This window comes from Bubalus kerabau, chromosome 15 (assembly GCF_029407905.1).
Source record: "Bubalus kerabau isolate K-KA32 ecotype Philippines breed swamp buffalo chromosome 15, PCC_UOA_SB_1v2, whole genome shotgun sequence".
NCBI classification, from domain to species: Eukaryota; Metazoa; Chordata; class Mammalia; order Artiodactyla; family Bovidae; genus Bubalus; species Bubalus kerabau.
The window spans coordinates 20,664,294-20,688,189 of record NC_073638.1 but is presented as its reverse complement, the minus strand read 5'-3'; the positions used below and the strand labels follow the sequence as shown (position 1 = coordinate 20,688,189).

Genomic DNA, 23,896 nt, shown 5'->3' with positions numbered 1-23,896 from the left:
CTCTACATTCACACTGGCCTCAGAGTGCTAGATTCCTGAGTTGTGTTCCCAGGAGATGTGACCAGTGGAAACAGTTAAGATACAGCTTACAAGCTATAACATATAAAATAGTTTATGAAAATCACTGGGGTTCAGAGGGATTACGGATTCTTCTGGGAATCTGATGAAAACTGTGGGCTTTCTCTTCAGAAGGAGGGCATCACATATATATCATGTTAAAAACTTTATGCAATTTAACCTGCCCTGAGACTGATTCAGTCTCCTGATTGATAAGTATGGTATTCTGTATTTCTTACCCGTTTGTTTCCTGTTCTTTATTAATGTTTTATATGATTGTTTCGGTTGTCTGAGCTATACCAAGGAGATTAGGGCATTTTGTCTTCACACGTGAGCCGAAGGATTAATGGAGGGAACAGCAACACTGAGGCCATGAGCCTGCTGATAGCAGTGATTTGGGAGAGATCTGTGGGGGATGGTGAATTGAGGGGGAAGAATTGTGCCAAAGAAGTCTAGTGTCCCCTTGTCATGGGATGATTTCTCTTCTCTTCCTTGGGATGATCTACATTTTATTAATTGAGAAGCTGTTCCTTTGTGAATCATGTAATGAGACACTGAGCTACTTGGTTTTATGTGTTTTTTCTTAGAGCAGCACCCAGCCCCAAACGTGGCTGGCCTAGGTCTACTCAGGTAGTGGGTGAGACTCCTGGCCAGGAAAGGGTGAGAGGGCAGAGCAGGAGGGATGCTTTGGTAACGCAGCATGAACTTCATGGCTATCTGTGACTAGATGGTAAATTTTACACATTTCTATCCAGTGGCTCACCCTCAGACTCTTTCTTAAGGTGTTAAATCTATAAGACTGAAAATTTAGAGAGTAATTATCTGGGTAAGTCCAATTGAATATAACCTCACCACAAAGTTTAGGTCCTGTAGAACACAGTACCGAATTATCCAATTGATCCTATATTTACATACCACTTAGAAAAGAAAAAAAAAAATCTTTTTTCTAAGTTACAATAAACAAAAAAACTATTTTGAAGAACAGATTCCTAAATGTGTAAATATTTAAGTTTAAATGTCTATTGTGTAAAAATCTACTCTCCATCTTGTGCTTTAGCAACTTATCTTCTCCCTTTACTTGGTCTTTTCAAATTCTGCCTTTCCCTAAAGCCCAGTTTTGGGGCCGACCCTGACAATGAAATAGAGCTGTCAGCTATTCTGATGCTATTTTGGAGTATAAATTAATCCAGTCCTGTCTTTGGCATGGGGCCTGGCATGTAATAAGCAATAAAACTGCAATTGATGATAATGGTTGTCATGCTGTTTTCTCAAATACTCTAGTCAATATTTAATCTCCTTTTTTTCTGACCATAAGAAATGCTTAACTGCCTATACCACTTTTTGACACTTAACTATCTTAGTTTAGATGTTACCATTTTATTTCCATAATAAGATTGCTCACTTCTTGATAGGCAGGCATAGGCATACAAAACTTGCTGAGTTGGGTTGAAAATTGTTATTTACCAGCTTTATAAGCCACATGATCTTCATTGTGTGTTTCTTCCCCTCAACAGAAAATGAAAACATTAGCAGAAAGGAGGAGGAGTGCTCCATCTCTTATCCTGGATAAAGCCCTGCAAAAGCGGCCCAGTACCAAGTAAGTGGGAAGCTTTGTACTACTCATTTGGGACCTGCTGCATTTCTTCTATGCGTGTCATTTGTTTGCTTTTTATCAGGACCAGAATTCTCTGTTAAATAATGGAAAGCATGACTTCTGTTCTGAGTTTATTTGATAAGACCTTTTTTTTTATAGGCAATCATTTTTATTATTATTATTTTTTTTTACTTTAGAATATTATATTGGTTTTGCCATACATCAGCTTGAATCCACCACGGGTGTACATGTGTTCCCCATCCTGAACCCTCCTCCCACCTCCCTCTGCATACCATCCCTCTGGGTCATCCCAGTGCACCAGCCCCAAGTTTCCTGTATCCTGCATCGAACCTGGACTGGCGATTCATTTCTTATATGATATTATACATGTTTTAATGCCATTCTCCCAAATCATCCCCCCTCCCTCTCCCACAGAGTCCAAAAGACTGTTCTATACATCTGTATCTCTTTTGCTGTCTCACATACAGGGTTATTGTTACCATCTTTCTAAATTCCATATATATGTGTTAGTATACTGTATTGGTGTTTTTCTTTCTGGCTTACTTCACTCTGTATAATAGGCTCCAGTTTCATCCACCTCATTAGAACCGATTCAAATGTATTCTTTTTAATGGCTGAGTAATACTCCATTGTGTATATGTACCACAGCTTTCTTATCCGTTCATCTGCTGATGGACATCTAGGTTGCTTCCATGTCCTGGCTATTATAAACAGTGCTGCGATGAACATTGGGGTACACGTGTCTCTTTCAATTCTGGTGTCCTCGGTGTGTATGCCCAGCAGTGGGATTGCTGGATCATAAGGCAGTTCTATTTCCAGTTTTTTAAGGAATCTCCACACTGGTCTCCATAGTGGCTGTACTAGTTTGCATTCCCACCAACAGTGTAAGAGGGTTCCCTTTTCTCCACACCCTCTCCAGCATCTATTGCTTGTAGACTTTTGGATCACAGCCATTCTGACTGGCGTGAAATGGTACCTCATAGTGGTTTTGATTTGCATTTCTCTGATAATGAGTGATGTTGAGCATCTTTTCATGTGTTTGTGAGCCACCTGTATGTCTTCTTTGGAGAAATGTCTATTTAGTTCTTTGGCCCATTTTTTGATTGGGTCATTTATTTTTCTGGAATTGAGCTGCAGGAGTTGCTTGTATATTTTTGAGATTAGTTGTTTGTCAATTGCTTCATTTGCTATTATTTTCTCCCATTCTGAAGGCTGTCTTTTCACCTTGCTTATAGTTTCTTTTGTTGTGCAGAAGCAGAACACCATACACAAAATAATTTCTAACACCATACACAAAAATAAACTCAAAATGGATTAAAGATCTAAATATAAGACCAGAAACTATAAAACTCTTAGAGGAGAATATAGGCAAAACACTCTCCAACATACATCACAGCAGGATCCTCTATGACCCACCTCCCAGAATATTAGGAATAAAAGCAAAAATAAACAAATGGGATCTAATTAAAATTAAAGACCTATTCTTTATGAGAAATGTAAAGCCTTTTGAGAGCTGGTGATCTGTTGCTTTAAAATTGATTCAAAAGTGAATCTTACATCCAGTGGTACACAAACATGCATGTTCCACATATTGTAAAAGTTTTATTTTTGGAAACAATTAGAAATCAGAATACTAAAGATGAGTTATTTTAACCACTGTGCTTGTTTGGTTATGCACAAACTTTTGTTTAAAAAGTGACAAAATCACTTTTATCATAAGGTGATCCCCGTGCAAAGGTAAAAGGCAGATTTTTAGAAACTTTCGATATGAATAAAGATAGATTAAGATTAATAAAAGATTGAATTCTGATTGCTTTTAGACATTATTGGTTAGCATAATCAGTGATTAATTAGTGAAATTTGAAGTGGAAAAACAGGCTAAATGTCTATTGAAATGACCATTTCGCCTATTAAAGCTAAATACTATTTTTATGGACATCATAAGAGTTTTTCGTAATACGTTGAAATTGGATGGCTTTTCAGTCACTAATTTATTAAATAATTTTTAATGGCATTTTAACTCAGAGCCTTTTTATGTTCAAAGGAATGCAGCAATGCTTTTCCACTAATATGTGAATCCTTTTATGTAAGGTGTGGTCTTTACCACATTTTTAAAGGTGAGGATATATCTGATATTTCTATGAATGGTGTACTGATTTAACATGAAATCTATATGAAGGCATGGCATTTTTTTCACTTTTTAAAATTTATTTATTTTTAGCTGAAGGATAGTTGCTTTACAGAATTTTGTTGTTTTCTGTCAAACATCAACATGAATCAGCCATAGGTATACATATGTCCCCTCCCTCTTGAACCTCTCTCCATCTCTCTCCCCATCCCAGCCTTCTACTTGGTATGGAGCCCCTGTTTGTGTTCCCTGAGACATACAGCAAATTCCCATCAGCTATATATTTTACATACAGTAATGTAAGTTTCCTTGTTACTCTCTCCACACATCTCATCATCTCCTCGCCTCTCCCTATGTCCATAAGTCTGTTTTCTAGGTCTGTTTCTCCATTGCTGCCTTGCAAATAAATTCATCAGTACTCTCTTTCTAGATTCCATATGTATTTGTTAGTGTACGATATTTATATTTCTCTTTCTGACTTACTTCACTCTGTATAATAGGCTCTAGGTTCATCCACCTCACTAGAACTGACTCAAATGTGTTCCTTTTTATGGCTGAGTAATATTCTTTTGTGTATATGTACCACTTATGGTCTTTATCCATTCATCTGTTGATGGACATCTAGGTTGCTTCCATGTTCTGGCTATTGTAAATAGTGCTCAAATGAACATTGGGTTACATGTGTCTTTTTCAGTTTTGCTTTCCTCAGGGTGTATACCTAAGAGTGGGATTTCTTTGGATAATAGGGTGGTTTTATTCCTAGTTTTTTAAGGAATCTCCATACCGTCTTCCATAGTGGCTGTATCAATTTATATTCCCACCAACAGTGCAAGAGCGTTCCCTTTTCTCCACACCCTCTCCAGCATTTATTGTTTGTAGACTTTTTGATGATGGTCATTCTGACCGGTGTGAGGCGATATATCTTTGTAGTTTTGATTTGCATTTCTATAGTAATGAGCGATGTTGAGCATCTTTTCAGTGTGTTTGTTAGCCATCTGTATGTCTTCTTTGGAGAAATGTCTGTTTAGGTCTTTTTCACCCTTTTTGATTGGGTCATTTGTTTTCCTGGTATTGAGTTGTATGAGCTGCTTGTATATTTTGGAAATTAGTCCTTTGTCAGTTGTTTCATTTGCTATTATTTTCTCCCATTCTGAGGGTTGTCTTTTCACCTTGTTTATAGTTTTCTTTCCTGTGAAAAAGCTTTTAAGTTTAATTAGGCCCCACTTGTTTACTTTTTTTTTTTTCTGTTACTCTAGGAGGTGGGTCATAGAAGATCTTGCTTTGATTTATGTCATTGAGTGTTCTGCCTGTACTTTCCTCTAAGAGTTTTAAAGTTTCTGGTCTTACATTTGACCATTTGGTCTTCCATTTTGAGTTTATCTTTGTGAATGGTCTTAGGAGGTATTCTAATTTCATTCTTTTACATGTAACTGTCCAGTTTCCCCAGCACCACTTATTGAAGAGGCTGTTTTTGCCTCATTCTGTATTTTTGCCTCCTTTGTCAAAAACAAGGTACCCATAGGTATATGGATTTATTTCTGGGCTTTCTATCTTGTTCCTTTGGTCTATATTTCTGTTTTTGTGCCAGAGTCATACTGTCTTGAGGACTGTAGCTTTGTAATATAATCTGAAGTCAGGAAGGTTGATTCCTCCAGCTCCATTCTTTCTCAAGACTGCTTTGGCTATTTGGGGTCTTTTGTGTTTCCATATGAATTGTGCAGTTTTTTGTTCTAGTTCTGTGAAAAATGCCATTGCTAATTTGGTAGGGATCACATTGAATCTCTAGATTGCATTTGGTAGTATAGTCATTTTCACAATATTGATTCTTCCTACCTAGGAGCATGGAATATCTCGCCATTTGTTCATGTCATCTTTGATTTCTTTCATCAGTGTCTTATACTTTTCTGTATACAGTTCTTTTGTCCCTTAGGCAGGTTTATTCCTAGATATTTTATTCTTTTTGTTAAAATGGTGAATGGGATTGATTCCTTCATTTCTCTTTCTGGTTTTTCATTGTTAGTATATAGGAATGCAAGTGATTTCTGTGTATTGATTTTATATCCTGTGACTTTGCTAAATTCACTGATTAGCTCTAGTAATTTTCTGATAGTATCTGTAGGGTTTTCTATGTATTGTATCATGTCATCTGTAAACAGAGCTTTACCTCTTCTTTTCTGATCTGGATTTCTTCATTTATTTTTCTTCTCTGATTGCTGTAGCTAGGACTTCCAAAATTATGTTGAATAATAGTGGTGAGAGTGGACCCCCTTGTGTTTTTCCTGATCTTAGGGGGAATGCTTTCAGTTTTTCACCATCGAGAATAATGTTTGCTGTGGGCTTATCGTATATGGCCTTTACTATGTTGAAGTAGGTTCCTTCTATGCCCATTTTTTGAAGAGCTTTAATCAGAAATGAGTGCTGAATTTTGTCAAAGGCTTTTTCTGCATCTATTGAGATTATCATATGGTTTTTATCTTTCAATTTGTTAATATGGTGTATCACATTGTTTGATTTGCCTGTATTGAAGAATGGCATGGCATTTTTTGATGGTCCAAAATAAATTATATAGCCAAATCCCAACAAGTGAAACTTTCAAAATACTTAGCTCGGTCTCCTCTTTTTTTTTTTTCAATTAGTCACTCAATCCTGTCTGACTCTTTCCGACCTCATGGACTGTAGCCCACCAGGCTCCTCTGTCTATGGAATTCTCCAGGTAAGAATACTGGAGTGGGTAGCCATTCCCTTCTCCAGGGAATCTTCCCGACCGAGGGATCAAACCCAGGTCTCCCACATTGCAGACAGATTCTTTACTGTGTGAGCTACCAGGGAAGCACCAGTCTCCTGTTAGTACTCAGCAAGTTGTCAGACTCATCCCTGGCTGCCCCCAGATGACACACTCTTTAGTCATTGGGTTGATCAGAAAATGTAAATTACTTTTAATAGATGCCTAATCAAAATTTTGGAGAAGGCAATGGCACCCCACTCCAGTACTTTTGCCTAGAAAATCCCATGGATGGAGGAGCCTGGTAGGCTGCAGTCCATGGGGTCGCTAGAGTTGGACATGACTGAGCGACTTCACTTTCACTTTTCACTTTCATGCATTGGAGAAGGAAATGGCAACCCACTCCAGTGTTCTTGCCTGGAGAATCCCAGGGATGGGGAAGCCTGGTGGGCTGCCGCCTATGGCGTCGCACAGAGTTGGACACGACTGAAGCGACGCAGCAGCAATCAAAATTTACTTATGAAAATATTCTGCCAATGAATAGTATAGAAATAAACTTTTGTGCCATATAAAAATGCCTTTTGGATTGTTTGTAATGTTATATCTTTGGATTGGGGCTTCTCTGATAGCTCAGTTGGTAAAGAATCTGCCTGCAATGCAGCAGACCCCGGTTGGATTCCTGGGTCAGGAAGATCCCCTGGAAAAGGGATAGGCTACCCACTCTAGTATTCTTGGGCTTCTCTTGTGGCTCAGCTGGTAAAGAATCTTACTGCAATGCGGGAGATGTGGGTTTGATCCTTGGGTTGGGAAGATACATGGAGAAGGGAAAGACTACCCACTACAGTATTCTGACCTGGAGAATTCCATGGACTGTATAGTCCATGGGGTCACAAAGAGTCAGACATGACTGAGAGACTTTTCACTTTCATCTTTGCATTAGTGGTAGATTAAATAAAGAATGATTGTGTCTTCACAGTTTAACCTTGATTATCTATAAAATTCAAGAGAAATTACTATTTTTTTTAATTTTATTTTATTTTTAAACTTTACAATATTGTATTAGCTCCCCCAAACATTGAAATGAATCCACCACAGGTACACCCGTGCCCCCCATCCTGAAACCCCCTCCCTCCCCCCTCCCCACACCTTCCCCCTGGGTCGTCCCAGTGCACCAGCCCCAAGCATCCAGTATCGTGCATCGAACCTGGACTGGCGACTCGTTTCATACATGATATTATACATGTTTCAATGCCGTTCTCCCAAATCTCCCCACCCTCTCTCCCGCAGAGTCCATAATATTGATCTATAGGCAGGTAGAGAGAGAAGGCAGAAATCATCTTTAATTCTGCTATATTTGTTTTTTTTTTAATTTAAATTTATTTATTTTAATTGGAGGCTAAATACTTTACAATATTATACTGGTTCTACCACACATCAACATGAATCCACCACGGGCATACACATGTTCCCCATCCTGAACCCCACCTCCTACCTCCCTTCATGTACCAACCCTCCGGGTCATCCCAGTGCACCAGCCCCAAGGATCCTGTATCAAACCTGGACTGGTGATTCGTTTCTTATATGATATTATACATGTTTCCATGGCATTCCCCCAAATCATCCCACCCTCACCCTCTCCCACAGAGTCTAAAAGACTGTTCTATACATCTGTGTCTCTTTTGCTGTCTCGCATACAGGGTTATCTTTACCATCTTTCTAAATTCCATATATATGCGTTAGTATACTGTATTGGTGTTTTTCTTTCTGGCTTACTTCACTCTGTATAATAGGCTCCAGTTTCATCCACCTCATTGGAACTATTAAAATGTATTCTTTTTAATGGCTGAGTAATACTCCATTGTGTATATGTACCACTGCTTTCTTATCCATTCATCTGCTGATGGACATCTAGGTTGCTTCCATGTCCTGGCTATTATAAACAGTGCTGCGATGAACATTGGGGTACACGTGTCTCTTTCAATTCTGGTGTCCTCGGTGTGTATGCCCAGCAGTGGGATTGCTGGGTCATAAGGCAGTTCTATTTCCAGTTTTTTAAGGAATCTCCACATTGTTCTCCATAGTGGCTGTACTAGTTTGCATTCCCACCAACAGTGTAAGAGGGTTTTCTCCACACCCTCTCCAGCGTCTATTGCTTGTAGACTTTTGGATTGCAGCCATTCTGACTGGCGTGAAATGGTACCTCATTGTGGTTTTGATTTGCATTTCTCTGATAATGAGTGATGTTGAGCATCTTTTCATGTGTTTGTTAGCCATCTGTATGTCTTCTTTGGAGAAATGTCTATTTAGTTCTTTGGCCCATTTTTTGATTGGGTCGTTTATTTTTCTGGAATTGAGCTGCAGGAGTTGCTTGTATATTTTTGAGATTAGTTCCTTGTCAGTTGCTTCATTTGCTATTATTTTCTCCCATTCTGAAGGCTGTCTTTTCACCTTGCTTATAGTTTCCTTTGTTGTGCAAAAGCTTTTTATTTTAATTAGGTCCCATTTGTTTATTTTTGCTTTTATTTCCAATATTCTGGGAGGTGGGTCATAGAGCATCCTGCTGTGATGTATGTCAGAGAGTGTTTTGCCTATGTTCTCCTCTAGGAGTTTTATAGTTTCTGGTCTTATGTTTAGATCTTTAATCCATTTTGAGTTTATTTTTGTATATGGTGTTAGAAAGTGTTCTAGTTTATTCTTTTACAAGTGGTTGCCCAGTTTTCCCAGCACCAGTTGTTAAAGAGATTGTCTTTAATCCATTGTATATTCTTGCCTCCTTTGTCAAAGATAAAGTGTCCATAGGTGTGTGGATTTATCTCTGGGCTTTCTATTTTGTTCCATTGATCTATATTTCTGTCTTTGTGCCAGTACCATACTGTCTTGATGACTGTGGCTTTGTAGTAGAGCCTTAAGTCAGGCAGGTTGATTCCTCCAGTTCCATTCTTCTTTCTCAAGATTGCTTTGGCTATTTGAGATTTTTTTGTATTTCTATACAAATTGTGAAATTATTTGTTCTAGCTCTGTGAAGAATACCGTTGGTAGCTTGATAGGGATTGCATTGAATCTAGCTTTATTTAACCACTTTTAAAAAAATAAACAGTTTCAGGTAAAATTTTTGTTGGAAGTTCCTGCAATGGACGTGTGGTAGGCTTTTCAATTAAAAATAGCCCTTATTTATGTCAGAGAAGGTTTAGCTCTAAATCAGGCGTCAAATAGCGGCATACCTACCCTCTAACCCAGGTGAGAATATACAACAGTATGCATGTTACTCTCTCAATTCACTCCACCCTCTCCTTTCCCCATGTGTCCAAAGTCTGGTCTCAGTGTCTGCGTTACCATTGCTGCCCTGGGTAGCAATGTACCTATCCCAGGGCAAAGGTTTAGAAGTACATACAAATGATTAATTGTGTTTACCCTCAGGAATAACTCAGTAGGTAAAGAATCCACCTGTAATGCCGGGGACCCTGGTTCAGTTCCTGGGTTGGGAAGATCTGCTGGAGAAGGAATAGGCTACCCACTCCAGTATTCTTGGACTTCCCTTGTGGCTCAGCTGGTAAAGAATCCACCTGCAATGCAGGAGACCTGGGTTTGATACCTGGGTTGGGAAGATCCCATGGAGAAGGGAAAGGCTACCCACTCCAGTAATCTGGCCAGGAGAATTCCATGGACTGTATAGTCCGTGGGGTCGCAAGGAGTCAGACACGACTGAGTGGCTTTCGCTTTAAAGTCAAGCATTGTAAAGCAGTGCTTATAGAAATAGGAAGCCCAAGTAAATCATTTGTATGTACTTCTAAACCTTTGTCTATGCAAGTGTAATTAAAATTTGTATTTACTTTCTGTAATGTTTAAATTCTCACTTTAATATAGATAAATTAGTTCTTTGCATTTTTCAAGTCTTGCATTCTTTTTAAAAGATCAAATCCTATTATAGTAACCATTCAAGAAAGCCTTTGAATTTTTCCTTTATATAATGTACACTCTTGAAAAGTTTTATCAATCAGATTTTACTAATTATTGATGAATTTGCTATTTTAAAGAAACTTTATAGTGAATTGCTTTATAAAATAGATCACTTCTCTTTTCACAGTTGTTAAGAATAACTCAAATTTTCATGACTGGAATTTTGCTTTTCCATGATTTATACCCAGGAAACAAGGAAAATTTCTAAAGTTTATTCTGAGCGCACACCTACTTCAAGTAAAATTTTATGCAACGAAATTCTACTACCTAAAAAGAATCTTTACAATCTCTTTGCATGTAACATCATGGGAATTAATCTATAAAATATTGGTATACATTGTGGAGATAGATAGCAAAGATATTGAGTGTTTTATTAGCATTGTATATTTCTTGAAATAGATTCATTATAGCACTTCATATTTCTTTAAACCTATATTTGATTTTGCTTTTCCAGTATAACATTACTATTTCTACTGTTGTCTTCTAATTATGGTGTTATTTTAATAATTAATGACTTATAGGTGATAAAGTTTTTATCCAAAGTTTAGCAATAACTCACAGAGGATTTATTGGAATTCTTTCATTTAACAGCTGTTGCACCTTAATTTTTTAACTTATTGGTTTTTAATTGGAGGATGATTGCTTTACAATATTGTATTGGTTTTTGCTATATATCAGCATGAATCAGCCATAGGTATATGCGTGTTGCCTCCCTCTTGAACCTCCCTCCCACCTCCCACCCCATCCTACCCCTCTGGATTATCACAGAGCACCAGATTTGAGCTCCCTATGTCATACAGTGGCTTCCCTGGTGGCTCAGAGGTTAAAGCATCTGGCTGCAATGCAGGAGACCTAGGTTCGATCCCTGGATCGGGAAGATCCCCTGGAGAAGGAAATGGCAACCCACTCCAGTATTCTTGCCTGGAGAATCCCATGGATGGAGGAGCCTGGTAGGCTACAGTGCACGGGGTCACAAAGAGTCGGACATGACTGAGCAACTTCACTTTCACTTTCAAGAGACAACTCTGCATCCCACTCCAGTACTCTTGCCTGGAAAATCCCATGGATGGAGGGGCCTGATGGGCTGCAGTCCATGGGGTCGCTAGAGTCAGACAGGACTGAGCGACTTCACTTTATTTTTTCACTTTCATGCATTGGAGAAGGAAATGGCAACCCACTCCAGTGTTCTTGCCAGGAGAATCCCAGGGACAGGGGAGCCTGATGGGCTGCCGTCTATGGGGTCACACAGAGTCGGACACGACTGAAGCGACTTAGTAGCATGCCATACAGTAAATTTCTACTGACTATCTTAATTTTACATATGGTATGGTATATGTTTCAATGCTACTCTCTCAGTTCACTCTGCCCTCTCCTTTCCCCCATGTGTCCAAAGTCTGTTCTCAATGTCTGCATCACCATTGTTGCCCTGGGATAGGTACATCAGTACCATCTTTCTAGATTCCATATATGTATATGTGTGTGCATTCCAATAATATATGATTCCAATAATATGCAATATTTTTCCTTCTCTGTTGAGTTATTTCACTCTGTATAATAGGCTCTAGGTTCATCCATCTCATTAGAACTGAGTCAAACGCTTTCCTTCTTATGGATGAGTAATGTTCCATTGTGTATATTTACCACAAATTCTTTATCCATTCATCTGTTGATGGACATCTAGGTTGTTTCCATGTCCTGGCTATTGTAAATAGTGCTGCGATGAACATTGGGGTGCATGTGTCTTTTCAATTATGGTTTCCCAGTAGTGTGATTGCTGGGTCATAGGATGTTTTTTTATTCATAGATTTTTTTTAAGGCTTGTCTATACTGTTCTCTTCTCTCTTTGGAGAAGGAAATGGCAACCCACTCCAGTATTCTTGCCTGGAGGATCCCAGGGATGGGGGAGACTGGTGGGTTGCTGTCTGTGGGGTCGCACAGAGCCGGACACAACTGAAGCAACTTAGCAGCATACTGTTCTCTATAGTGGCCGCATCAGTTTGCATTCCCACCAACAGTGCAAGAGGGTTCCCTACTCTCCACACCCTCTACAGCATTTATGTTTGTAAACTTTTTGATGATGGCCGTTCTGACCAGTGTAAGATGATACCTCATTGTGGTTTTGATTTGTATTTCTCTAGTAGTGGTGTTGAGAATCTTTTCATGTGTTTGTTAGTCATCTTTATGTCTTCTTTGGAGAAATATCTTTTTAGGTCTTCGGCCCACTTTTTGATGTTGCTGTTTGTTTTTCTGGGATCGAGCTTCATGAGCTGATTGTATACTTTTGAGATTAATCCTTTGTCAGTTGTTTCACTTGCTATTATTTCCTCCCATTCTGAGGGTCGTTATTTACTTTCCTTATAATTTCCTTCATTGTGCAAAAGCTTTTAAGTTTCAGTTCAGTTCAGTCACTCAGTCGTGTCTGACTCTTTGCGACCCCATGAACCACGGCACGCCAGGCCTCCCTGTCCATCACCAACTCCTGGGGTCCACCCAAACCCATGTCCATCAAGTCGGTGATGCCCTCCAGCCATCTTATCCTCTGTCGTCCCCTTCTCCTCCTGCCCTCAATCTTTCACAGCATCAGGGTCTTTTCAAATGAGTCAGCTCTTTGCATCAGGTGGCCAAAGTATTGGAGTTTCAATTTCAACATCAGTCCTTCCCATGAACACCCAGGACTGATCTCTTTTATAATGGACTGGTTGGATCTCCTTGCAGTCCAAGGGACTCTCAAAAATCTTCTCCAACACCACAGTTCAAAAGCATCAATTCTTTGGTGCTCAGCTTTTTTATAGTCCAACTCTCACATCCATACATCACCACTGGAAAAACCATAGCCTTGACTAGATGGACCTTTGTTAACAAAGTAATGTGTCTGCTTTTGAATATGCTATCTAGATTGGTCATAACTTTCCTTCCAAGGAGTAAGTGTCTTTTAATTTCATGGCTGCAGTCACCATCTGCAGTGATTTTGGAGCCCAGAAAAATTAAGTCTGCCACTGTTTCCACTGTTTGCCCATCTATTTGCCATAAAGTGATGGGACCGGATGCTATGATCATAGTTTTCTGAATGTTGAGCTTTAAGCCAACTTTTTCACTCTCCTCTTTCACTTTCATCAAGAGGCTCTTTAGTTCCTCTTCACTTTCTGCCATAAGGGTGGTGTCATCTGCATATCTGAGGTTATTGATGTTTCTCCCAGCAATCTTGATTCCAGCTTGTGCTTCCTCCAGCCCAGCATTTCTCATGATGTACTCTGCATATAAGTTAAATAAGTAGGGTGACAATATACAGCCTTGACGTACTCCTTTTCCTATTTGGAACCAGTCTGTTGTTCCATGTCCAGTTCTAACTGTTGCTTCCTGATCTGCGTACAGGTTTCTCAAGAGGCAGGTCAGGTGGTCTGGTATTCCCACCGCTCAGAATTTTCCACAGTTTAGGAAAACTTATTCCTAAGTATTTTATTATTGTTGTTGCAATGGTGAATGGGATTCTTTCCTTAATTTCTCCTTCTTATTTTTCATTGTCAATGTATAGGAGTGCAAGGGATTTCTGTATATTAATTTTATATCCTGTAGTTTTACTATATTCACTGATTAGTGCTAGTAATTTTCTGGTGACATCTTGAGCGGTTCCTGTATAAAGAATGATGTCTTCTGAAACAGTGAGACTTTTATTTCTTTTCCAATCTAAATTCCTTTTGTTTCTTTTTCTTCTCGATTGCTATGGCTAGGACTTCCAAAACTATGTTGAATAATAGTGGTGAGTGTAGGCACCCTTGTCTTGTTTCTGATTTTAGAGGAAATACTTTGAGTTTTTCACTATTGAGAATAGTATTTGCTGTGGGTTTGTCATATATGGCCTTTATTATGTAGAGGTATGTTCCTTCAGTGCCTACTTTCTGGAAAGTTTTTGTCATAAATGAGTGTTGAATTTTGTCAAATGCTTTCTCTGCATCTGTTGAGATGATCATATGATTTTTATCTTTAATTTGTTAATATGGTGTATCATAGTGATTAATCTCTGTAAATTGAATAATCCTTACATCCCTGGGATAAAGCCTGCTTGATGATGATATATGATGTTTTTAATGTGTTGTTGAATTCTGTTTGCTGGAAGCTTGTTGAGGATTTTTTGCTCATCAGTGATACTGACCTGTAATTTTCCTTTCTGTGACATTTTTGTCTGGTTTTGGTATCAGAGTGATGGTGGCCACATAGAATGAGTTTGGGAACTTTCGTTTCATTGCAGTTTTCTGAAAGAGTTTGAGTGGGATAGGTATTAGCTCTTCTCTCAACTTTTGGTAGAATTCGCCTGGGAAGCCATCTAATCCTGGGCTTTTATTTGTTGGAAGGTTTTTGGTTTGTTTGTTTTCTTTAACACTTTCAATTTTTGTGTCTGTGATTGGTTTGTTCATATTTTGTTTCTTCTGTTTCAATTTTAGAAGGTTATGCTTTTCTAAGAATTTGTCCATTTCTTCCAGGTGATCCATTTTATTGGCACATAGTTGCTCATAGTAGTCTCTTATGATCCTTTGTATTTCTGTGTTGTCTGATGTAACTTTTTTCTTTTTTCATTTCTAATTTTATTGATTTGAGTCTTCTGCCTTTTTTTCCTTGATCAATCTGGCTAACAGTTTGTCCATTTTGTTCATCTTCACAAAGAACCACCTTTTAGTTTTATTGATCTTTACTGTTGTGTCTTTGATTTCTTTTTCCTTTATTTTTGCTCTGATCTTTATGATTTCTTTCCTTCTACTAACTTTGGGGGTTTTATTCTTCCTTATCTAGTTGCTTTTGGTGTAAGGTTAGATTGTTCAATGTTTTTCTTGTTTCTTGAGGTAGGCTTGTATTGCTATAATTGTATATATTGCTATATTGCTTCCCTCTTAGCACTGCATTTAATGCATCTGATAGGTTTTGAGTTGTGCTTTCTTTGTCACTTGTTTCAAAGTATATTTTGATTTCTTTTTTGAATTCTTCAGTGATTCTGTTGGTATTCAGAATTGAATGGCTTATCCTCCATATGTTTTTATTCCCTGCTTTTTTTCCTGTAGTTGATATCTAGTCTTTTCGCGTTGTGGTCGGAAAAGATGCTTGAAATGATTTCAGGTTTGTTTTTTTTTTTAATTTCATAAGGCTTTATTTATGAGCTAAGATGTGATATATCCTAGTGAAAGTTCCATGCGCACTTGAGAAAAAAGTGAAATCTTTTGTTTTTGGATGAAATACCCTGTAGATATCAGTTAGGTCCAACTGGTCCAGTATGTCATTAAAAGCTTGTGTTTCCTTATTAATTTTCTGTCTAGAAGACTGTCCATTAGTGTCAGTAGGGTGTTAAAGTCCCCCACTATTATCATGTTATTGTCCATTTCCCCTTTCAGAGCTGTTAGCATTTATCTTAGTATTGAGGTGCTCCTATGTTAGGTGCAAATATATTTATAATTGTTATATCATCTTCTTGTATTGATCCCTTGATCATTATTTAGAGTCCTTCCTTGTCTCTTGTAACAGTCTTTATTTAAAATCGATTTTATCTGAGTCATGCTACTCCCACTTTTTTTAATTTCCATTTGCATTGTATACATTTTTCTAGTCCCTCACTTTCAGTCTGTGTGTGTCCCTAGGTCTGAGGTGGGTCTCTTGTAGACAGAATATATAGGGGTCTTGTTTTTGTATCCATTCATCCAACCTGTGTTTTTTGGATGGAGCATTTAGTCCAATTACATTTAAGGTACTTATTGATATGTTATGATGCTATTGCCATTTACTTTATTGTTTTGGGTTTGTTTTTTGTAGGCCTTTTCTTTCTGTTGTGTTCCCCTGTCTAAAGGAGTTCCTTTAACCTTTGTTATAAAACTAGTTTGGGGATGCTGAATTCTCTTTAGCTTTTGCTTGTCTATAAAGCTTTTGATTTCTCCTTCAAATCTGAAGCAGATCCTTGCTGTGTTCGAGTAATCTTGGCTGTAAGTTTTTTTCCTTTCATCGCTTTAAGTATATCCTGTCACTTCCTTCCAGCCTGCACAGTTTCTGTTGAAAGATCAGCTATTGGCCTTATGGTAATCCCCTTGTATGTTATTTGTTGCTTTTCCCTTGCTGCTTTTAATATTTGTTGCTTGTGCTTAATTTTTGTTAGTTTGATTAATATGTGTCTTGGTGTGTTTCTCTTTGGTCTGTCCTGAGTGGGACTCTTTGCGCTCCCTGGACTTGGTTGTCTATTAGCTTTCCCATTTTAGAAAAGTTTGCTTCTATAATCTCCTCAAATATTTTTTTATGCCCTTTCATTTTGTCTTCTTCTGGAGCCCCTATGATTCAAATGTTGTTATGTTTAATGTTGTCCCAGAGTTCCCAGAGACTGCCCTAATTTCTTTTTATTCTCTTTTCTTTATTCTGCTCTGCTCCAGTTATTTCTTACACTTACCATTCTTCTGCCTCAGATAGACTCCTCTTGGTTCTCTCTGCCCATTGGTTCCCTCTAGTGTACTTTTTAATCTCAGTTATTGTGTTGTTCATTGTTGATGGTCTGTTCTTTAATTCTTCTAGTCCCTTGTTAAACATTTGTTGTAACTTTTTGGCTTGTGCTTCCATCTATTTATCTGTGCCTCCATTTTATTTCCAAGATTTTGGTTCATCTTTACTATACTCGTATTTCTTTGTCAGGTAGAGTGCTTATTTCCTCTTCATTTGTTTGGTCTTCTGGGGTTTTACCATGTTTTTCATCCACTGCATGTTTCTCTGTATTTTCATTTTGTTTAATTTACTATGTTTGAAATCTCCTTTCTGCAGCCTGGATGGTTGTAGTTCCTCTTAATTCTGGAGTCTATCCCCTGTGGGTGGGGTTGGACCAGTGTCATGGTTGGGAGGACTTTGTGCCTGTGGTCTCGTGGATGGAGCTGGATCTTGTCTCTGAAGCGCAATGCCATGTCCGATAGTATGTTTTGGGGTATCTTTGGGCTTTGTTTGGCTTTTGGCAGCCTTTCTACTAATGGACAGTGTTGTGTTTCTGTCTTGCTAATGTTTTGGCATGAGGCGTCCAGCACTGGAGCTTGCTGGCCTCTGGGTGGGGTTTGCTGTTAGTGTTAGAGGGAGACCTTTGGGAGAGCTTTTGTTGACTAATGTTCCATGGGATTGGAAATTCTCTGGTGGTCCAAAGTCCTGGACTCAGGTCTCCTACCTCAGGGTTAGGGAAGGCCCATGAAAAGTGAAAGGTAATCTCACTACTCGTCCAAGCCTAGGTTGGAGTGATTTTGGATGTCTAGGCTGAGTGCCGGTTAGACCCTGTCCTGCCTGCAGCACCAAAACTTCACGGGCCTCACAGCACAGAAGACAAAACCCCAAGACTGATAGTGAGAGCAACACTTAATAGTCAAGAGCACCCAAAGAAATTCACACACTTACAAAGGGAAAAGTAGAGAGAGAAAAGAAAAAAAGAATAAAAGCAAGAGTCAAAGAGAAGAGAGCAATGAAGACTGTAAAATTAGGAAAAAATAAAATGAACTTATTTAAAAATAAGATGTTTTAAAAGTGGAAAAAGTAAGTTATAAAAAAATAAAAATTAAAGGGATAATAAAGAAATTACATGAGAACAATATGAAAAAGAAAAGAAGGAAGAAAAAAGGGGGGAAAATGAAAGAAAAAATAGAGGAAAATGTATGCAAAGTTGTAGTTCCACCTCCACCTCCCAGGAGGCTCTCGGTGTTGAGCTGTTCTCTGGACCTGCTGTGGGAACAGCTTAGACTCTAATCTGACCCTACTCATGTGTGTACTTGCCTCATCCATTGTCCTCAGTTGCCAGAGCGAGGGCTTTCTCTTTTGTGTGGACATTCATTGTCCTTCTATATATTCCATAGACACAGAGTCTACTTAGTTGGTTGTGTGGATTTACTCCGCAGCTTGTGCAGCTGGTAAAAAGGTTTTAGATCCTCTTCTTTAGCCTCTTTGCCATGGAGCTCAGTCGTGGTTTTATCCTCACCTCTGCATGTGGTCATTCACAGGAGTTTGCTCCTGCGGCTGCCTGGGAGGACTCAATTCTGCCCTAATGAGGATCAGGCATGGAGGTAGTGCAGCTGCTTGGATCACAGGGATCCTGGCAGTACCAGATACATGGGGGAGCCAGCGGCCACAGACACAGGCGATACGGCACTATTAGGAGTTTTTTAGCCTCTGGCAACTCTCCCCTAGTGAGGACCAGGCATGAAGGTGGTGCAGCTGCTTGGATCACAGGATACCTGGCGGTGCCAGATGTTCGGGGAAGCCAGCAGCCACAGGCACAGGAGATAAGGCACTTAGAGACTTCTTCTAGCCTCTGGCAGCTAGCATTCAAAGGGTTTCCCTGATTGGTCCTTTTCTGGCGCTTGGCACAGCAGGTGCTCAAAGACCCTACTGACTGGGGTCCTTCTCTATTGCTCAGTGCAGCAGGCACTCAAAGGGCCCTTCTGGCCAGGGTCTTTGTTGCTCATCACGTCAGGCACTCAAAGGACCACTCTCTGTGGGGTTTTTCTCTATTGATCAGCTGCCCAGTGCATGAGTGTGGAGAGAGCGAGAGGTTATAGTGATGGCCTTAGGCCCTGTGCACAACTCAGCAGTACTCCTGTGCCTCCTTGGCTGTCCAGCTTTCCTTGAAAGGCACTCCCTGCCGCAGTCTTCTCCCTCATGTTCCTGCAGGCCTTCTCCCTGCAGTCAACAGCAGTCCTCACCCTGAGAGTGCGCCTCAACCACTGTGCTCCAGCTCTCTGCCACCACATGTACTGGAGGATCTGTGTCCCTGTCCAGGCTGCTTTGGGCTGTGGCGCAGATAGTCTGTGTGGTTCTCACTCCCTTCAGACTGCCATAGATCAGCTGCCACCTCCAGCAGCATCAAATGCCTCCCCTCTGTCCTGAACTATTGCTCTGATACGGGGATCTCTCCCCTGCTCTTCCATCCCGTTTACTCCTCCTCTTTTTCCCTCCCTTCCTTCATCATACTGGGTTTTCCTGTGGTCAGGGACTCTTGTCAGCTCTCAGCTGGTACTCTGTGAGATATTCTATTTACTTAGGCATAAATTCATGTCATACAAACTTTTCTTTCAGAAATTTGTTTGTTTTGATATGCTTTTCAGCCCTCCTTATAGAAATTGCATGAAAATATACCCACTTTTCTTTTAAGTTACAGTCTGTTAGTGCCTTCAAGTTAGTATTCACCTATATCTATCCTTACCTCCAGCTTCCTGATGGCTCAACAGGTAAAGAATCTGCCTACAATGCAGGAGACTTAGGTTTGATCCCGTAGTTGGAAAGAACCCCTGGAAAAGGAAATAGCATGAAAAATTTTTTGCATGAAAATTTTTTTTCATGCAGTATTCTTGCATGAAAATTTTTTCTTGCCTGAAAACTCCCATAGAGAAAGGACCCTGGTGGACTACACTCCAAAGGGTTGCAAAGAGTTGGACATGACTGAGCAACTAAGCATGGAGAATGCTTCTTACCTCCAAATCAATTCATTGTGTGTATACTGTTTGCGAGACTTGGTACTGGGTACTTTACATGTATTACCTTTTGAATCTCTGCGTACTGCTGCTGATTGGAGAGAAAGGTAATGCCAAGGAAATGTTATGGTGCAACAGAAAGTGCTTGGGCTTTGCTACATTCATGACTTTACATCCTGATTGTCTGTGTGACCTTAAATAAATTACCTAATCTCTGAGTCTCAATGTCTTCCTCTGTAAAATATGAATCTAATGCTTAGAATATGAAATGAGAAAATAAGGGAAATGTTTAGATTGACTTCTTTATTATTAGTTGCCTCTTTCTTTCCCTTATATATATATTTCATTTTCAAGCTTTAAACCTCTTGAAATGTCCAACAAAGTCAAGTTTGTTAATAAGATTTTGTTGTTGCTGCTGTTCAGTTGCTAAGTCGTATCCAGCTCTTTGATCCCATGGAGTGGGATCTCATCCTCCACTATCTCCCAGAGTTTGCTCAGTTTCCTGTCAGTTGAACTAGTGATGCTAACCATCACATCCTCTGCTGCCACCTTCTCCTTTTGCCTTCAGTCTTTCCCAGCATCAGGGTCTTTTCCAATAAGTCGGCTCTTTGCATCAGGTAACCAAAGTATTGGAGCTTTAGCAACAGTCCTTCCAATGAATATTCAGAATTGATTTCCTTTAGGATTGACTGTTTTGATCTCCTTGCAGTCCAAGGGGCTCTCGAGAGTCTTCTCCATCACCACATTTTGAAAGCACCAATTCTTTGGTGCTCAGCCTATGGTCCAACTCTCACATCCATACATGACTACTGGAAAAACCATAGCTTTGACTATGTGGACCTTTATTGGCAAAGTGATGTCTCTGCTTTTGAGTACACTGTTTAGGTTTCTCGTAGCTTTTCTGCCAAGGAGCAGGCATCTTTTACTTTCATGGCTGCAGTCACTGTCCACGATGATTTTGGAGCCTAAGAAAATAAAATCTGTCACTACTTCCAATACTTTGGCCACCTGATGCAAAGAACTGACTCATTGGAAAACACGCTGATGCTGGGAAAGATTGAAGGCAGGAGGAGAAGGGAACAACAGAGGATGAGATGTCATCACTGAGTCAATGGACGTGAGTTTGGGCAAGATCCAGGAGATGGTGATGGACGGGGAAGCCTGACGTGCTGCAGTCCATGGAGTCATAAAGAGTCGGACGTGACTAAGTGACTGAACAACAACAAAAGGCTGTAAGAGAAACTAAATGAGTATATGTCAAGCCCTTAATGTAGTGTCTAGCACGTAATCAGTGCTTTTATGTTTGAGGACTGTGTAGCAGTAAGCAGGAGTAGTGGTGGTGGCAGCGGCAGCAATAACAGAAACAGAAGGACACATTATCCTGGCTCAGAGACGCCCTGAGGACAATGGTAGGTGAGAATCTTTAAAACATGAAATGCAGTCTGGAAGCCAGCTAGACTCTAATGTTAAATTCGTTTTAGCAAAAACAGTTGTATTTCCAGGTCTGGCCTGAAACAAGATCAGCTTTGACTATTTGGAATTCATTTCTGGTGGACCCTGAAAATTCTTGAGCTATCCCTAGACAGAAGCTTAAAGTATACCTAGAATGATTCTTGGAAACAAGAGCTTGCCACATGATGGATTGACCTGGTTGCCACATGGAGGATTGACCTGGTTTGCTCAGCCACTTGAGATGAAGGGGCTCCAAGAGCGTCATATGTACCAGAGCTGTGAATCAAGATTAAACACATACACAATTGGCTGGTTTGGGGTAAGGATGAGAGGGTAAGAGACCCAAAGTAGAAGGCAGTGGAGACCAGGAAAGCAGCTCTCTGCTGACTCTCCTCTTCCTTCTGGTCAGTTCATTCCTGTTATCCGTGGCTGTACACACCCGTGTGCTCACAAACATGCTAATATTCTTTTACTCAGAAGTTCCCACATTGTGTTCTGCAAATTCCTCATCATTTCATTTCCTTTTTCTCTGTCATGTTGGCATCTAACATCTAACTAGTCTAAAGTGGATGATAACTTACCATACTTTCTAAGGCAAGGAGAACATTTATACTATCTGGAATAGTTTACTGAGGATTGTGGTCAAATCTCCTCTCATAAGAGAATGAAAAACTGCTTCTACCTGTGATAAGTATAAACTTGACAAATATGTTATTGAAATGAACTGAATGACCTCGTGAAGGCCTCTCTCACACTGAGACTCTAGGTTAGTTATGGTAACTGTCTGATAGAATTTAAAGGAAAAGTCAATTTAAAAGGAAAATTACTAGACTCTCTTTTGGAAGAAATTCTATAAACCTTCTGTACCTAGATACAATTTCTTGATAACAAGACTTTAAAATAAAATAAAATTTTGAAGAATTCTAAAATAAATTTTTTAAAGAATTTTTAAAAATCTTTAAGACCTTTTCAAAATTTTAATAAACTATATTGATACACTATCTTCCAAAAAATCTGTATTATTTTCTTTTTTTAGAAAAACAAAGCAAAAAAGTACTTTTCATCATGCTGCCTTGTATTACATGCCCTGTGCTTAGTTGCTCAGTCGTGTCCGACTCTTTGTGACCCCATGGACTATAGCCCACAAGGCTCCTCTCTCCATGGGGATTCTCCAGGCAGGAATACTGGAATGGGTTACCACCCTCCTCCAGGGGATCTTCACAACTCAGGCATAGAACCCAGGTCTTCTGCATTGCAGGCGGATTCTTTACCCTCTGAGCCACTAGGGAAGCCCATATTATATTCCAGTTGGCTCTAAATAAGGCCTATTCCTACAGTTTTGAATAATGCGTTGTAAAGTTTTAGACTGCATAGATTGTTCAAGGTGTGTGATGAGAAGAACACAAAGTAGAAATTTAATACATGAAGATCACTACCACTAACAGTCTACTAGATACCTACTTTCCTTGCAAGGAACGTTTTCCAAAGTACTAAAACTCAGATGTAAAGGAAAGAGAGAGCAGTTGCTTTATAAAGTGGCAAAGTTGTTGGATTTTTGCCAAAATGAAATTCATTGCTTTCTTAAGCCAAAGACTTCCCAGATCCACATATCACTTTATTCTCTTCAAACTACTTTTCATATTCTTTAAAAATGATCAAATACATCTGTTCCTGATGGAGTATGCTGTTACCCTATGGTATGATTCTGGGAGGAAATCTATAGAAGATGTAAATCTCTTCACATGCTGGTGAGCTTGACAGGGTCAAATTAATTTATTTTTGCACTTGCAAAACAGTATATCCATTTAATTTCTTCATTCCAACTATAAACTAATTTCCTAATTGCAGTTAAAATTCAATTTTATGTTTAATTTTGGCACCAGGAAAACACTGTCTCATTAGTGAATGTTTATTCACCTTTCCTCACCTCTCTCTATGAGTTATCAGGCTATCCTAAGACATCCTTACTGTGTAGGGCTAAATACTGCCTTACCCTGTACAGCTTGAAAGATTTCTCAGAGGTACTTTGGAATCTCATGATTGGCTTCCTTCAAAACCCTTTACAAAGCAGAAGGATAATTGAGAACCTTCATACTATTATGGTTAAGAAAGTATGGACTGTGGAGCCGTCCTTCCTGGGTTTGGATCTGGCCCTGCTTCTTGTCAGATGTGAGAACTTTGACAAGATTCATAACTTCTTCAGGCCTCACTTTTCTCATCCGTAGCATGAGGACAATCTCCTAGGGGATTAAAAGAGTTAAAATTGTATCTGGCACATTTTAAGTATTAGATATGTTTTCTGTTAAAATAATTAAAAATACATAAATCCTTGTGCTGCCATGTCACATAATGTCTAATCTTCTTAGTGTTCCAGGTGTAGGTTTTCTTCAGCCTGTCTACATTTCGAGTGTCAGTTCAGTCGCTCAGTCGTGTCCGACTCTTTGCAACCCCATGAATCACAGCACGCCAGGCCTCCCTTTCCATCACCAACTCCCGGAGTTCACTCA

At 39.4% G+C, this 23,896-nt stretch overlaps 1 protein-coding gene across 5 annotated transcripts in view; it reads left to right on the top strand.

The window, feature by feature from the left end:
• The window catches only part of ARHGAP20 (Rho GTPase activating protein 20), a 222,257-nt gene that overhangs the window by 23,823 nt on the left and 174,538 nt on the right, over nt 1-23,896 (top strand). For all 5 annotated transcript variants that reach the window (XM_055547840.1, XM_055547843.1, XM_055547839.1 and 2 more), the window contains one exon: nt 1,572-1,654. In XM_055547840.1, coding sequence (XP_055403815.1) covers nt 1,572-1,654 — 83 coding nt within the window. The remainder of the gene's footprint in view (nt 1-1,571; nt 1,655-23,896) is intronic.